This window comes from Protopterus annectens, chromosome 1.part0 (genome assembly GCF_019279795.1).
Source record: "Protopterus annectens isolate FY-2018-M chromosome 1.part0, PAN1.0, whole genome shotgun sequence".
In the NCBI taxonomy this organism is placed as follows: domain Eukaryota; kingdom Metazoa; phylum Chordata; order Ceratodontiformes; family Protopteridae; genus Protopterus; species Protopterus annectens.
Window position 1 is genome coordinate 1547636956 of NC_056725.1, and position 19040 is coordinate 1547655995.

General features: G+C 33.6%; 1 protein-coding gene across 1 annotated transcript in view; it reads right to left on the reverse strand.

The window, feature by feature from the left end:
• Positions 1-19040, reverse strand: part of IL2RB (interleukin 2 receptor subunit beta) — a 419294-nt gene that overhangs the window by 25482 nt on the left and 374772 nt on the right. The window contains exon 7 of the mRNA XM_044068022.1: positions 16657-16783. Within this exon, the coding sequence (XP_043923957.1) occupies positions 16657-16783 (127 nt within the window). The remainder of the gene's footprint in view (positions 1-16656; positions 16784-19040) is intronic.

Consider the following 19040-nt stretch of genomic DNA (forward strand, 5'->3'; position numbering starts at 1 on the left):
AAAAGTTACACCATTCTAAAATTAAGTGGATGTATTGATGTTAAACAAGGTGCATTTATAAAATACAGATTCAGCATTCCCTAGATAATGTAAGATTCTAGACTAACTGACTATGAGAGAATACCAAAGAACTATAATAGATGTACTGTATTTAGACTTTTATTGACATTAAAGACAAGTTAATTTCTACTGCACCAGGTATGTATTTTTTGTAGACCATCTTGGTGAGCATTAGCATATCTTACTGAAGTTATTGTGTTACCCAGATTGTAATCGATAGTATATTTGGTTATCCATATCCTATTTCTCTGTTTTGTATCTGAGAAGAACAGTAAAGAAAAAATGTCTTTGTTACAGAGAACCATGAGACATCACTGGTAATCCCTTAGAGGACATACAGATATTCCCCTACCCTGACATACTGTGTCATTTTAACTAGTGTTTCATCCTCTGAATTGCATTTGACTTGACATCAGTTCTTTTATTCAATATATAAACACTATGCTTTGTTTCACTAAGTACATAATTTCTTCCAGCTATACCACTCAACTGTCTCCAAGTGTGTCGAATATCCTTGATTTTTCTCTATATTTTATAATTTCCCTCATGATTTTTGATTTTCTGATAAATCATTGTGGATTACAGATAATTATAAAAGCCAGGTGCTACAATTTCATACTTCTTATTGTTTAGAAAATACATGTTAATGTAAAACCTGATAGTCTATTAACATTTAAGTGAATTAGGGCAATATTTACAAATGTTATTGATTTTGCACCCCGTCATTATTTTTGGCTTTGCTGGAATTCTTGAGCAAATAAGTTGAGATATATGATTCTATCAGAATTTCCATAATTAGTCTAGAAAGGATGATTTACTGATGACCGAGTTTGCAATCTCCCCTTAAAGATGACAATATTGTGATCTGAGTTAAAATATAGATGGGATAAAGGCAGGTGGGTGGCAGAAAGATCTGTCAGTATATCTTAGGCACTGCCAATTCTAAATGGATTACGCATTGCTTGCTACAGTTCCTTTTAGTTCACATAGGTAATAGTTGGGCATGTTTTGATGTTGAGTAGTGCAATGTCTGGCAAATTAAAATAATCCAGGAATATTTTATTGCAGTTTATTTAGGATATTTGCATGCTCTGTAAGGGACGGAAAGGGTATTTGCTCTATTTCTATAATATTATGATCTCTACCAGTTATATTAATTATTGCACATATTAATAAAATTGGTATATTTCTTTAACATCATAAGCTATATCAGTTATATTAATTACTGCATATGCAGTGTCTATTCCTATGTTTTCTTAGCTTCTGGTTTTCAGGTGTTCTTTTTTGTAGGCTGAAATACTATAAAGTACCTCATCATATCCGCAGTAAAGAAATGTGGTATTAACTAGAACTTGCAATATGCATTTTGGATTTTTAAGCCATGTTCTAGTAACGTAACAGAAAACACCACTGTTTCAGCACAGAAAAACATCTAGGTGGTAAACAGGAAGCATGGCTAGGCTTAAAATGATCTATCAGGGATGATAGGCTAGTACTCACCTATAAACCTCCATCAGGGATGATAGCTTAGTGTTCACCTATGAACCTGCATCAGGGATGACAGCCTAGTGTTCACCTACAAACCTCCATCAGGGGTGACGGCCACGTGTTCACCTATGAACCTCCATCAGGAATGGTAGCCTAGTGTTCATCTATGAACCTCCATCAGGGATGATAGCTTAGTGTTCACCTATGAACCTCCATCAGGCATGATAGCCTAGTGTTCATCTATGAACCTCCATCAGGGATGATAGCTTTGTACTCACCTATGAACCTCCATCAGGGGTGACAGCCTCGTGTTCACCTATGTACCTCCATCAGGAATGATAGCCTAGTGTTCACCTATGAACCTCTATCAGGGATGATAGCCTAGTGTTCACCTATGAACCTCCATCAGGGATGATAGCCTAGTGTTCACCTATGAACCTCCATCAGGCATGATAGCCTAGTGTTCATCTATGAACCTCCATCAGGGATGATAGCTTTGTACTCACCTATGAACCTTCATCAGGGGTGACAGCCTCTTGTTCACCTATGTACCTCCATCAGGAATGATAGCCTAGTGTTCACCTATGAACCTCTATCAGGGATGATAGCCTAGTGTTCACCTATGAACTTCCATCAGGGATGATAGCCTAGTGTTCACCTATGAATTATGTTATTGATTTTATCGTTGATACTTTGGCACTTAACAAAGCAACCTTTAACTATGATTTTTGTTTATCTTGTGTACCTTCCATTTTTTCCATGTTTTGTACTGGAAATTGAAAAGGTCTACAAAAGTCATTATGGGAAGGAACAATTCATGTTCAGTATTTGTATTTTTCAGGGAAATTTTATAATGTGCCAAATACTCTGTTTCCACACTCTAAATCCCAAGCTGCCAGGCACTGAATTCCCTTTCTGTGGCACCATATTCTTACACAATGAATAACATTTGTCATAATAGTTCTGAGTCATATAAACAGCTGGAAGGAACTTAATAAGCAGATGTTTTCTTCTCATGCTTGTTAGAGTGATCAGTAGTCATACCATAACAGACTGCATATCCAAAAGAGGAGAACCTTCTTAAATGGTTCACTCGAACAAGAACATGATAATGTTATAATGAATTTCATTCTTGAAATCTAAGCTGTAACTCTTTCTCTGTTCTGCATAATTAATTATATAATTCCACCAAAGTCATACCATAACAGACTGCATATCCAAAAAAGGAGAATCTTCTTAAATGGTTCACTCAAACAAGAATGTGATAATGTTATAATGAATTTCATTCTCAAAATCTAAGCTGTAACTCTTTCTCTGTTCTGCATAATTAATTCTGTGATTCCACCAAAGTCATACCATAACAGACTGCATATCCAAAAAAGGAGAATCTTCTTAAATGGTTCACTCAAACAAGAACGTGATAATGTTATAATGAATTTCATTCTCGAAAGCTAAGTTGTATTTCTTTCTCTGTTCTACATAATTAATTCTGTGCTTCCACTAAAGATATTACAGAACTCATTAGCAGTATCATGAACACATTTACATAGGTGTCTGAGGACATAATATCAGCCTGTTTTCTTAAATATGTCATTTACAGCAATCACAGTTTTCACTGTTAGAGTCTAGGAACGATGATTTGTTTATGACTAAGTGTGAGTTTAATTTTATAGTAAATAGGCTAAAACTGCCTAACTGGCTCTGTGTGTTTTTGTTCTATAATGATATATATTAGTTAACTGATAAAGACAATAAATCTAGGAGCCAAAGGTCAACAAAATGACCAAAAAAAAAATCGGTACTTACGTATTATCGCAACCATGTAAGTTCTGATTGAAACTACAAGGCATACCATTAGGCAAATTAACTATCAGAATTCTGAAAATGTTAAGCACCCTGTAGGAAAGTTATGGTCATGTCCCATATTAGACAATAAAATCTGCGTGCTGTAAACAGCAGCTGACACCAGCAGAATTTAAAAAAAATGGTTTATAATTGTTAAGGCAGGTAAGGTCTCTTTAAGCTGCTGTAAAACATGTACAAACTTGTTGTGACAATAACAGGAGTGGCTTTTGCATGTGTTCCCTGAAGGATACGAACTCTGACATTGTAAAATGTTATTTACTAACTTCACTATAAAGTACTTTATCAGAAACCCCCCACTGTTTACTGCCCTGCTGACACCATCCGTTAACTGTTTATGCCATTAAAAGCCGACAAAAATGTTGATATTTTCCTGTAAGTGCAACTACATGGAGCACATAAAGCCCCACTCCGTACACATAATTATGATTGTCTCATCAATCAAACCCTGAAATTATGTGCTAGTGACATGGATGGTAACATTGTCCTCTCCAAATTTGTGGTCCATCCATTTGTCGAGCAGAAAAATAAGGTGAGTACGATCTTGGAAATGATCACTTGGAAATGAGCCACTTGTCCTGCTCGGAATGTGGTTGCATTAGGCGGAATGTGGTTGCGATAATACATAAGTACCAAAAAATCTAATTAAAAGTATGTATATATGCTGATCTAGTCCTCTCTCTCTTGATATATATATATATATATATATATATATATATATATATATATACAACTACATTACATCTGCACACAAACACAAACGCACACAAATACACACGCACACACACGCACACACACACGCACACAAACACACACACACACACAAACACACACGCACACACGCACATGCACACAGGACTTCTAAGATGAATAAAAGTCAGCCTTATTAATGTCTGACGATTAGTCATACTGTCATTGTATGTGGCAGTAAGGAATAACAATACACTATATACATTACATATATAAACATACAAACAGACAGACACACAAAACAAATTGACATACATATACATAGATAAGTAGACAGACAGACAGAAACACATGAACACATGCATGTACATATATACAGAACCTGGGCTAAATTAATGCCTACAATAAGTTTTTTATCATTCTGAGTGAACAGAAAACACAAGCATGGGGTGGAGCCTGAATGGCTAACTGAAAGCAGCAGTATTTTAGAGCTCCATATAACTAGTTAAATACAACAGGAAAAAATATTCTTTTTTTTTCTTCAAAGTATAAAATCTTATAGATAAAGGACTAATTTACATAATTAGATACTTTGGTGAAGTTTTACAAACATTTTCCTGCCAAAAAGCTTGGAGATATATTCACTTGTTAAAATGAGCAACTCAAAGAATTCTCACCAGGATGCTGCCTTAAAGAAGGAACTACAACATATGGCATCTACTCTGCAGGAGTTGTCTTTGAAGATGGATGATTTTAAAGAGAACCTAGAAAATCATAAAATAAGATGCAGACCTCCCAACCGTTCCGAATTACTCGTTTTTTACTGAGTTTTGGGGTCCAAATGAAGGGGTGCCACGATTCCTGAGTGGCACCCCTTCATTTCCGATTTTTTTCTTTTGGTTTTCTAAATTTTTAAAATATCCCGCTGTTGGCGCTGATGTCATCACGTGCGCAATTACATCAGCGCCGTAAGGCTACCACCCAGTCAGAATTGAGCTCAAGGAGCTCGCATCATCATTTACGGCTGGCTGGCGGTTAAGTTAACGGCGGGAATTGCAAGCCGTGAAGCTGGGATTAATGGCGGAGGCGGACGGAGCTGGGATTAATGGCAGCAGCAGCATGGGGAACAGACAGAAGAGGGCCAGGGAATGGATACAGCGAACCCACGGAGCCGGGATTAATGGCGGCAGCAGGCAGGGATACAGTGAGCCCTGAAATGGGATTAATGGCAGAAGCAGCAACATGAGGAACAGAAGAGGCCGAGCACTACTCAGGGTAAGGTTACCAGAGAGTGTGTGTGTGCGTGTGTGTGTGTGTGTGTGTGTGTGTGTGTGTGTGTGTGCATGTGTGTGTATGTATCTATATATCTATATCTATAGCTCTCTATCTAGATATATACATACATGCTCACAGACACTCACCCCCTGATATGCAGACACCTACTGTTTTTCTGCCTTTCATCTAACATGGTACAAGTGAATGTTATCTGTACTGTGCATTATGATCTACATGTCTTCTCATCCTTGTTTAAATGTTAAGAGCGGTACAGTTACAGATGAATGATTTTCTAATTACAGCTTTAGATCCTGAGTGGCAATTTACACTCAAGACAAACATGAGAATCAGAATGTGACTTTAGGCCCTTGTCTTAGTACTGTAAATGGGCAGTCATGAAGTTAGTATATTTTAGCTGTAGCTCTTTGTAGTATTTAATTTCACAGGTGCTACAAACCCTTCAGATTTCAATAGAAAATCAACAGGTGGATGGTAGTACATTTATTATACAGTGAAAACAATGAATGACTGCTTTGAAGGTATGTAGAAGCACACAAAACTAGACAGCATCTCACCCTCTTGTGGCTAAAATACTTTACCACAGATTTAAAATCTAGTTTGAAAAATTAAAACATGAAAGAGATGAAAATTATAGCTTTAGTTTCAACTGTACCTTATTTTAAAGAATGTCTGTACCTCACATTTTAGTCTGTTTCTCGTAAAATTTGTGTTTTTCTGACAGACTAAACAATGACGAATACTGAAGTTTTTGACTTCACATCCTTCAGAAAATGCAGGGTAAGGAAAAACCTGCTATTCAAGCAACTTGTAAGTATACAAGAGTAATATTTAAAAGCCCCCATGAAATACACTTGGTGGCTAGAGGTATTCAGGCTCAAACCCTGCACCTTTAGTACAGGGTAAAAAGAGCCTACTATCCCTAGCCACCACCATTTTGGACTGAGTTGAGAGCTATGATGAGAAGTAAGAACACTTTATTTTTTGTGCTAAGCGTTGAGCTATGATAAGAAGTGAACACACAATTTGTGTTCCCCTATTATTGTTTTTGTGCTAACGGTTCAGAGATATGGTGAGTGAGAAGTGAGAACTGAATTTGTATTCCCCCATTATTGGCTTTGTTGTTTGTCCATGTTTTTTGTGTTGAGGTTAAGAGCTATGTTGATAAGTGAGAAATGAATTCACTAAATGATGACTATTAAGTTTCAGTCTTCCCATTTTTCAAACAGCTGCTGATGTGGGATAGTGGTATGTTGTCCTAAATGTAGTGCATAGAGTCCTGGTTTCAAAACCTGCCAATGAAATGCATGATGGTAGCATAGCATTTTATTCTAGCAACTTTACAAAATTATACAAGCAATGTTTAAAATGTGTCCCTGGTTTTTCACCTTTTGTCCCCCCCCCAAAAAAAAATGAAATTGAAAATAAGTGCGAAATGCTGAGCAAGATGCCTATGGCTTACACTACTGTCATTCTATTTATAGTGTGGGTGTGGAAGCAGACTTTTATGATGGAAAAGTTCTGAATTGGGCAGTTTTGTCATTATTGGTTCATGTGTTTTGTTTCATTGCCTACAGTACAGATTACTGGTAAAATGTTCAAACAATAAATTTAAAATGCGCTCTAACATGTGTGTTGTATTATACAAGGAATATAATTTAATAAAGTCAGGAAGGTGTATAAAGAAAAGAACACATGTATGTTTCTTGTTTTGTGTGCAAGGGCCAATGATTTGAAAACAGCCCAAAGGTAATCTTTATCCACCACTGGCCAGATGCATTTTCTTTGGATGTGGTGTGGGTTTCAATGCTGTTTCAATGAATGTGAGTTTCAAGGGCAAAGTTTAATGTCAAGCCTATTTTCATTGTGAGACAGTATTGCTTTGTTTACCAGATGATGTCTTTTAGTGTTTCTGCATTGTTGTGCTGTAAAATGTAAAAATAAAATTAAAATCATTGTAGAAGTAAAGCAGTATGCATACATTAGTGTTTATGGTAAATGGGGCAAAATAGCCTTGTAACAGGACACTGGAATGGCTGCAGGGGGACTCTGGTCTGGTGCCATGTTTTGGTTGTCTGTTCTTCAATTTGCATTCGAAAGTTGGTATCCCACAATTCCATTGGAGTGGGTGGGGTTACATGATTATGTATGCAAATTAGATGTTAATCAGCGTACAGACTTGTACCTATTTTTCATGGGCCTTGTCCAGATTTTTGATGTTTCCAGGTTGAGAGGTATGACAAGCAGTCAAAAACAGTTCTGACACCCTCAAGGAAATGCTACAACAACACCAGACAAGGATAACAGGAATAGATGTTTCTCTAAATGACTTAGAAAGCAAACTTAAGGAGGTGGAAACACAGAAAGAACTGATTCTTAAACAAAACAATTGGTTGGTTAATAAAGTAGATGACTTGGAAAATAGGGAGAGGAGAAATAACATCAGGATTTTCAGATTACCTGAAAACACAGAAGGTGAGGATATTATTTCCTTTTTATCAAGCTGGATCCCTGACTTTTTAAATTTAAAGAAGGATTTTCCTTTGCCATTGAAAGGGCACACAGAGCTCTTGGGAAACCTGCCACTAACTTAAACTCTCCTCCTAGATCAATAATTGTCAAATTTATTTCATACTTGGACAAGGAACTGATTTTAAGATCTGCTTGGAGGAAGGCACCTCTAAAATATAAACATAGCCTGATAAGATTTGATAATGACTATTCATCTAGAAAAATGGAACAAAGGAAAAAAGTGTGGCCAATGATAAAGTTTCTGAAACAAAATTACATCAAGGCACAACTTGCATATCCAGCTAAGATAAGAATAGTGTATGCCAAGGAGATGAGGACTTTTATTGACTTAGAGGAAGCCTCTTGATTTATTAAAACTAATAATGTGATTACTTTACCAGAAGATATGGATTGGATGTCACCTTCTCTCAAGAGAACAAAAGAAGCAAATGTCTGGACAGATGTCAAAAAGAAGAAGCAAAAGACTGATACTGTTACAGCCAAATCTCTCAAAGCATCTATTATGATATGAATTGTTTTAATATTGCTTTAAAGGACCAATGTTACTGCTTGCAATTTTAAAACAAAGGTAACTAACTACTGGAATCTTTATCTATATTTTTTGAAAATAGATGACACATGAGAGTTTTCACATTACCTCATGTATGTAAAACAGGGTACTTTTCTTTCACAGAAGGAGTGTTACATAGCACATAAAATATTTATATTGTAAATCAGCATACATACTATATGCGTATTTTCTCTTAATTTTCTCTTTTCTTTCTCTCCTTTCTTTTCTCATTATTTAACTGCATCTTGTCTCCCTTTCCAAATTCTCTCCTATTTACTATACTAATATAGTCTGTATACATTTAATAACTCACTATCTATACATAGATAAATAATAGTCTAAAATAATCTAGTTTCAAGATAGACTAATTGGAATAGTGAACTTAATTAATTGTTATTGCAATATTTATTAGATTAATGATAGTCATTGTTATGTTTATTGGGATTGGGGACATGTTTGTGATTGATTCTGAAATGTTCCATTCATGTACATATGTCCTTTGAATTATTTCCTTTTAGTTGTTGTTGTTCCTTCGGCTTTACCCAGTTAGGGTTCGCCACAGCAGAACTCTGGTCCACTAATGATTGGCAGTAGATTTTCACGGTGCTGAGGTGCCAGCTCGACGCCCAACCTTCAATGAAGGCATGCCCATTCGCGCATGTCTTTTGAATGCCACTCAACCGCGAGGAGGACATGCAAACTTCACACAGAAGGTGCTCCAACTGAGAATCAAATGGGAGAACCTCTTGCTGTGAGGCGACAACGCTACCCCTGCACCACTGCGGCTTAACAAAATACATAAAAAAAAAAAAAAAAGGAGGGAAAAATGTACTGTTGGTTAAGAGAAGTGAAGCTTTCTTCACATTCTATGTGCATTGCCATAGCAACAGTAAACAATTGCTACAGTTTCTAAGGACACTGTGAACCTGCAACGTGCATTTAGCCTCACAGATAACAAATAATAAGAAAAAGTAATGTTGTTTAGTTATTAAAATGAAAAACAACCTAAGCAAGGTAAAATAAATACATAATAGGACTATTTGTAAATACTTTATGATTTATCCTCATAGGATTACATATTCCTGGAAACACAACTGAAATGTTCCCAAACTACATGTGCACTTAAATGTATCTGCTTGATTAAAAAGTATTACTCAGTTTAACATGCTGATTTCACAAGCTGTCTGCACTGTAAAAGTTTAATTTTATATGTTACTTGAAACTGTCAGTCTCTAGAGCATATGAAAAGATACATATTACTTTTTGCAACATGTTATCTTTGCAGTTACCTCGCACTCTTTACAAACTCACTTGGTAACTCATAGCTATTCATTTAAAATATCAGTTTAAATATTAAATGTGCCCTTGAAATGCTATTGACATTTTGACTAAATATAATCTGAACTGTAAAATGAATGACTTGAAAGAAGTGAAGTAATGCATAGATTTCAAAGACAGTTCTTGACACTACAGTAAAAGTAAAAATATATATTCACAAGGAAGTATTGAAATGTTTTAGTCTTCCAATTAAAATAGCTTACTGTCAACATTTTGCGATATCAGAAAGTTTGAAGAGCTAGAAAATTACTATTTGTCTTTATAATGATTATTAGACAGATGTTAAACTCTGCTTAGTTTAATGAATTGTGACATTTGTTTATGAGGAAAAGTGGACTCAACTACACACATTGGACTACACATTCCTGGAAACTCAACTGAAATGTCCCCAAATTACTTGTGAATTTAAATGAAACTGCCTGATTAATAAGCATAGCTTACTTTAACAACCTGAATCCATAAGCTATCTGCTCTATATATGCTACATTATATATGTCACTTGCATATGACAGGCTCTAGAGCACATGAAAAAAATACATATTATTTTTGCAACGTGCTATATTTGAACTAACCATACATTCTAAACTAACTCAATTGGCAACTGACAAGTTATTTATTTGAAGCATCAGTCTAAATATTAATTGTGCCCTTGAAATGTTGTTGCCGTTTTGACAAAACAAAACCTGAATTGAAAAATGAATGATTTGAAGAAGTGAAGTATTGTACAGATTTCAAAGAGAGCTATTGACACTGCCATATAAGCAGAAATGTATACATGCAAGGAAAAATTGAAATGCTTTATACTTTTAGTTAAAATAGCTTATTGTTAACTTTTTGCTTTATCAGAAAATATAAAGAGCTAGGAAATTATTTCTAATTTGTCTTTATAATGTTTACTAAAGTGATGTTAGTCACTGACTTGTTTAATGGATTGAGTCATGTACAAGATGGACTACTGAATGTTATTTCTGTTTACCTATGTTTGCTGAATTTCTTTTATTAGTACTGATTTAAAACAAGGGAAAGAAAGGGAAGGAGAATCTCTGTTTTTGGTCAAGGGAGGAGAGGCTTAAGAGTATTCTAACTGCCCCGAGAACTCTCCAAGATGCTCTAAATACTATTTGATTAATACTTACCTAAGGTAAGTCTTGATTACCATGTAGGTACCTTCACATTCATTCTAGACCTGATGTGATTACCCATTCTGGAAGCAGGAGGTGCCCTATGCAGGATGGGAATTATCAGGGTGATCATAGTTCATTCTTAGACTCTGCTTTGTAAATCTATAAATATGTAAAACCACTGCACATTAGAATGTAGGGTGCCTCTACTCAGAGTTAGGATACCACTGATAAGCTATGCCTTTTCATAAATGTAAGTTGAAGTTGGTGATCTGAAGATTGGGAAAGTAAAGGAAGACAGTACACCTACAGTAAATTCATATTTCATTGGTAATCACTCATTGTCTCCTATAGAGTCCTTTTAGTCAAATTATTTTAGTAACAATCTGTTTGTTATTGGCTTATTTATTGTATGCTCCTCTGTTGCATTTAATTTATTCAAAATGACATATCTGACATATTTGGGATCTCTTAAGGGTAACTAAATACTGGATATTTTCTAAGTCAACTTAATAATTGTTTACACTGCTAACATTCCAACTTGATATATAAAATACTATAGAACAATAATATAATAATATAGAATTTCGTATCTCTTTTAAGAAAATTCTCCATATAATAATTTAACATATGGAGCTCAGTTGATATTGTTGGTTAAAGGTATGAGTGATAATCCAATAGATCTATCTTTATTGGATTAGGAATGACTTTCATTCCATGTTTAATGGGAAATTCATATTTACTTGCATTTGATACTTTAGAATTAATGTTTTATAGAAGTACTTTTTTAAAGCTTCCAGAATTTTACCCTACTTGTATTTAAAGAAGAAAGAACATTAAATTACAGTCCCAAGTTTGCACACATAAAAATAGCATTCAATGTTATCAGAGAATATGGTATAACTACTATAATCAAAATAAAAAAAAGAAGCAAAAAGTTTCTTCCAACAATAACTTGAAATGGATTTAACATTCTTATCATTAAATATTAATGGCTTAAATAATGCAAATAAAAGATCAAACTTACTAAAATATTTAAATCTAAATAAGGCACAAGTAGTATTTCTCCAGGAAACACATTTTAAGACTAATGATAGCTTTATTTGGAACCCTAAGGACTATACAGTCTTAGCTCAATCCTCCTATAGAATAAAGACAAAAGAAGTATCAGTTCTCTGGAAGAAAAACATAATCACTTCAAAAGTTATTTATAAATATGAAGACAAAGAAGGTCTACTAGCATTTGTTATAATTAAATTTAATAACAGAATATGGACCTTAGCTAATCTATATAGTTTCCCAGGAATTAGAGCAGGAACGGTTAAAAAACACCTAGATTTTATTTTCAACATTTATAAAGGAAATCATACTGGGAGGAGAATTTAATTGTACCTTAGAAGCTTCTGAAACCACCAAGAAGTCTTTTCGCATAGCAACTATTTCAAAATCCTTAAAACGATGGATTGATTAATTTAATTTAATAGACACTTTTAAAGTAAAAGATGATAAATCCTTATTATTTTCCCATAAAGACCATAGATTTGTAACACAAGCCAGAATAGACAAATTATTCGTAGTTCAAGATTTACAAATAAAACTCCTCAACCTCTCAATAGTTCCATGTCCCTTCTCAGATCATGACTCTCTGATAGTGAAGCTCCAAATAAAGTTTAAACCTTTAATCCTCTCAACTAGAATTCCAGCATATATCATGAAAATTAAAGAATTCAGATCCTGGATGTTGTCAGAACTACAATTATTTCTTGAAATTAATAATACAACAGAAATCAGTAGAGTCATGGTTTGGGATTCATTAAAAGCGTATTTATTTGGTAATACCCTTAGCTGGCACAAAAACAAAGTCAGAGAGTGGGAATCTGAATCATTAGACTTGCAAACCAGACTATTGACAGCAAAATATAAAAAAAAAATCAGAATTGTCCCGAAGTCAAAAAAGAAATAGAGGAATTAAATAAAAAAAATAATGAAATTCTAACACACGAAACTTGTCTAGCCTTGGAAAAATTAAAAATAAACTCATTAGCCACCTCCCCCAGATATCTACATAACTTATCTACAAGAATTAAAATACAGTCTAAAGCAAATAACATTCATAGTATATATCATGAAAAGAAAGGGAAAAAATATCAGATATAGGAGACATCCTTGAAGCATTTCGGTTCCATTATATGGAACACTTCAAAAAGAAGATTTAGATACCAACCAAATAAACTTAGATACAAACCTTATCTATATAAAAAAATTCCCAAAAACATAAAACTAGACCTACAAAACCTATATCCTACAAAGAAACTGTTGACAAGATAAAAGAAAGTAAATCTAACAAAGTTCCAGGGATAGATGATATAATTATGGAAATTTACAAACTCTTCCCTTCAACAGTAATCTCCCTTTTTCATAAAACTTTGCTAGAAGTCATGTCAGAAGCAAAAATACCACCCTCATGGAAATATTCTCTCATAACACCAATTCTAAAAGATAATAAACCATCAGACGTTTGCACTTCATACAGATCTATATCATTACTGAATAATGATTACAATATGTTCATGTCAATCCTAGATAACAGAATGAAAATCCCACTTTCAATGACAATTAATAATGATCAAACTGGATTTTTATATAACAGGCACACGCATGATAGTATTAAAAGGATACTTACTCTTATAGATTATGTGAATAAAGAAGATAGAGAAACACTTGTAATCGGATTAGCCATAGAAAAAGTCTTTGATTCACTCATCTGGGAATATCTATTTAAAACTTTAGCATTATTTGAATTTCCTCCTCCCTTCATCTTATTACTAAAACATATATATATATATATATATATATATATATATATTATTAACTTAGCCTACATTAAATTAGGTCTTTTCATCTCATAATCTATCCATATAAAGGTACTAAACAAGGATGTTCCCTTTCTCCTATTTTATTTGCTTTGGCTATAGAAATACTTGCAGAAATAATATGCAATAATCCAAAAATAAAAGGAATAGAAATCTATGACCAGTACATATTTCAAAAAATGCTTCTTGCTGTTGATATTTTATGAACCCTATCAAATTCCAGAGAGTCATTAGGAGAGCTAGAAGAAGTAATGGAGAAATTTTATAAGATTTCAGGTCTACACTTTAATAGATCAAAATCAAAATTTCTATTTTTAAATAAGAAAAAAGAACTACAAGTTACAGATAAATCCATCATAGGAAAACAAGAACTCACACTAAATTATTTAGGAATAGTGTTATGCAAAAATATAAATGAAACAATATTAATAAATTATAAAAACATTATTGAAACAATAAAAATATGTATAGAAAAGTGGAATAAAATTATATTAATTTTTGAAGACAGATTGCAATTAATAAAAATGGTCTTATTGTCGAAAATACTATATGTAGCATTAGCAATACAGTTAATTCCTGAAAGATGCATTCTTAAAGAAATAAACTCATGTTTAATAAAATGTTTATGGTATCCCAAAAAGAATAGAGTAGCTCTAACTCATCACATTAGACCCGGGAAACAAGGAGGGTTGAACTTCCCAGAAATAGAAACATGTATAAAAGCATCTGTGCTTAAAACTACAATAGACTGGATAAACCCAAATTATTTTGCCAATTAGAAAGAATTAACAACAGCTATATTAACAAATTAATTTAATCTGTTAAAAAAAATGTAATAGTAGACAAATCAAACAAACCCTGGTGCATACTATGCATAAGTATACAATATAATATAATAAAAGCTTCTAAAACAACACTGATTAATCATTACATCAATTCCTTTAGGAAACTTATCAATGCAAACATAGATCTAAAACTTTGGTTTGACCTTTTAACCCCATTTACCATCACTAAGAACTTTCCTCACAAAATATATAGGGAAACAATAACCTCCTGGGAACAAAATGGATTCTTATGCTGGTTTCAATGTGTAAATAAATTAAATGTTTTAGATATACATATGATAAAAACTGCTTACAGTATTCCAACACAGGACTGGTTAACCTTACAAAGCATTCTAATGTACACTCAAGATTTATGCAGTTTAATTAATAATTCCTCATTTAAAGATATTCCAAATATAATAAGTTTTATGTATGAATTTATATATAATAGTTGTGAAAAGAAAAATTCCATTTCAAATCTATATAAAGAGTTAATAACATATAAAACAATTCCCAAACCATCATACTGGCAGTTCTTACCAAAGGTCAGTCATTGCAGTTAACAGAATAAATTAAAACTAACATCTTACTATCAGTTAATTACACCTCTAACACACAGTACTGGAAAATATTTAACTGGAAATGCTTACATAGAGCATTTTTAACATCAGATAGAATTAAAAAGATCAGTACTACTACAAATGGTTTTTGCTGGAGGTGTGAAAAGTCAAATAAAGCAGACTGGATTCATATTTTTTATGAATGTAATAAAATTAAATCATATTGTAATGGAATCAATCATTTTTTACAAGCTTTATTTAATGAATCCTTTACCTTAACTAAAGTGTCAATTATACTAAATGTAAATGAAGGTCCCTACCTGAATAAGACAAATATGTATTTGTTATGGACAATAATTGGTATATCTAGGAAATGCGTAACCAGAAGGTGGAATTCAAATACACCCCCGACCTTGGAAGAATTCTAGACTTTACTGAAGACAACTGCATCAATGGAAATAAAAATCAAAGAACAACGAATCTATCCCAGGCCATTGATAAATAATCCTTGGAAGAAAGTTATATCTTTGTTGGACACTCTGCAATAATCAGTATTGTATCTCTGATAACTGATCTGTTAATTCTATATTTAATAACATACAGTGTATATAATTGAAAGTCAGGCTATTGTAAATATTGTCTATAGCTGCTTAAAAGGATATTTAAAATATTATGCAAATGTTATTTTATTTGAAAATAAAAAAAAATTGAGAAAAAAGAAAACACAAGCATAACTCACACATTTTTCCTCCTAATTTTACTTTTCCTACTGATATATATAGATTTTTTTGCAGCCTTAAATATTGAAGGGGATTCTTAAAGGTTACAACAAAATGTAAACTACATAAACACTTAGTGTAGTCTTTCTGAGTGACTAGAAAGCACAAAAGTGTGGTAAGGCTGTTCCTGAATACAGATTGTGTACACTTAATGCAGGTGTTAATGAATCTGGCCCTCAGAGGCCTAAACTTAGATACTAGGTAGCACACTGAATTTATTGTATTTTTAACTTATAACATATTCTTCCTCTAGTGACAAATAAGAATATTATTAGACAAAATTGAACTGACTTCTAAGGAAAAAAGTTATAACAAACTGCAGTAGTGGAAAAGAAAAAGCTCCAGAAATCCAGTTATTGTGAGGAGGCATATAAATAGGAGATAACATAGGAAAAACAAGAAAGGATAGTGAAATGAAACATCAAAATTTGCATAATCTATGCATCCAGTTATGACAAAATGAGAAACAAAGATGGCAGCATTATCTTAAAGTGGTTCAAATGGAAATACAAGAAGTGAAACAATACACTGTTACCTACATTCTGTTAGTTACATATATTTAGTACAATCATTTTAGCTGCAGAAGTTTTAGAAGGTAGGAAGTCTATAGCAGATCTAATTTATACCATATACACACAGTGTTACAAATTTAAATAATAAGACAAAATATGATATGGCCTCTTACTTTTCTGAATTGCAGCATCGGATGAAGATAAGAACCATCATAACAGACAATGCTCCAGGCGCCAGTAGGTAGACATAATAATTCAAGTTCTGATTTTCAGGAAGGCCAGATATTGATGCTGTATGGACTAAATAAATTAATTTTATGAATCATACATGTTTAATAATACAGGAAATAATATGCATAATTAAAGATGACTTGAGCTAACTCTGAAAAGGTCAAATGTCACATCTGTTTTGATGAAAGTACCTTAAAGTGCCCTAGCACAGTCAATTTTCCTTTCCTAAAACCCCATTTTGCCATTACTGCAGAAATCAATATCAATATACTCAATACTTTGCACAGACTTAAACCAGGCTGTTGCTAGACAACAGAACCATACAACTACTTCCCATAGATTGAGGAAGTATTTCATTATGCCATGAAACTGTATTCAACCTCTGTGTGATTGTTTTTTTAGGGGATGAGTTTCTATGCATGCAGACCTCTTAATGAAGTTAACATTTTACTGAAGAAGGTACTTTTATTACCAGTACTGGTATAATGCATTGTCTTTAGATGTTGCTTTGATAAATTGATTTATTTATGTCTAGAAGCATCTTTTTGTGGTGCTGACCTCTACTGACTTGTGCTTTTCAAATGCACCCCGCCACACACTGTAATGCAATCTCAGAGTTGGTATATAATATTAGCATGGTGTGTGGGGGATTGGAGAGATGCAGTCTCTACATGGGGCTGCAGGGGAGTTGTCCCATGAAAAAATGTTTTTTTTTTTTGTTTCGATTATTTAATGTTTCAAACTGTTGACAGTTCAATTATTTCTATTTTGGAGTTATGACATGCCAATGATACATCATAATATGTGTATATGTACATTGTATGTATGTATATATATATATATATATATATATATATATATATATATGTGTGTGTGTGTGTGTGTGTGTGTGTGTGTGTTTGTGTGTATGAGACATTCTCATTTTATTGAATCTTCACTTCATTAAAACTCAAATGGTTAAACTCATTTTATTGAAAACTCATTTTACAGAAAATTAATTTAACAGAAAAGTGTAGCAGTGTAGAGAAAGTATGCAATGGTGTCATTTCTTACCATAGGAATTATTATGGTAGTGAATCTAGCAGAGTATATGTGTATTGCAATGGTCAGTGCCATGTTGTATCCCCAACTCAGTAGATGCCAGTGTTTGCTCTTGAGCACTGATTCACTGTGTGTTTTTTTTTTTCTTCTTTCTGCAGTTGTGTTACCATGGAGTTAGTATATATAAGTAAGGGGGCATGGGGGGATGCATGAGGAGACTGTCCCCTGCAAAAACATGTTTTTACATTATATTTCTTGTGGAGTAAGTTTTACAGGAAATGAATTTTCCATGAAATGTGTTTTCAGTGAAATGATTCAGTGAAATGACATAAACCCTTAGACTCATATCTATCTATCTATCTATCTATCTATCTATCTATCTATCTATCTATCTATCTATCATTTATCTATATGTAAAATTCTTTGTTCTCTTCTGTAGGTTTTGTTTACATGTCTGTGCCTGAAAAAGGGCCCTTTTAGTCCAGTTTACTTATATGCCTGCATAACATCTTTCATCCATCCATCCTTCACCAACGTTGCAGTTATCTGTGCCTACTGTCAGACTATGTGGTGTTTCACTGAAAAATATTCCAACAAAAATCTGTATCTTTCATTTAAATATTTTTGTTGTAGTGTGGTGACCTCTGGACCCATGTTTGTGGAGGAGTCTGTATTCCACAGATTTACATTTTAGGGCGCTTCTCTGTCCATACCCTATACCAAATTAAAGTTAATTACAAGGTGATACCACCACTACCAAAGCAACCAGATCTGATTTAACAAGGCATTTCTATTGCTGGTCTTTTTAAAACCACTGTATCCCCTCTCTAAGTGTCCTGTGTGCCTTATCTCTGTGCTTTTTTCAGACCTCCTCACAATTCTGTAGTGGTAGTCTCACTAGGGTCTTATACTGCACTAAAATGATACATCTGACTCCTGTGGTGATGAATCCTGGCATTCTATTTGCCCTTACTCTCACCTTTGTCTTCGTATATTTTTATTTATGGTCACTTATTACCACTCCCAGTGATTATTTTAAGTAACCACACTTTGAGGGACTTAACCTAGCCTGTAAGCTTCTCCTAGCTTATCTTTGTGTTTTGCATTCATTCAAATTAAACCATAAATGATAACTTTCTTCCAGTCCATTAGCCTTTTCATATCCCACTTGGATTGGCACTCAATCCTAAATTGCCTCCCTTGCCTTAGTTTATTTGTGCACAAAGACTGATCGGTTTTCAGGGTCCTTTGTCATGTCCAAGACAAAGATGTTGAAATGCAAAGA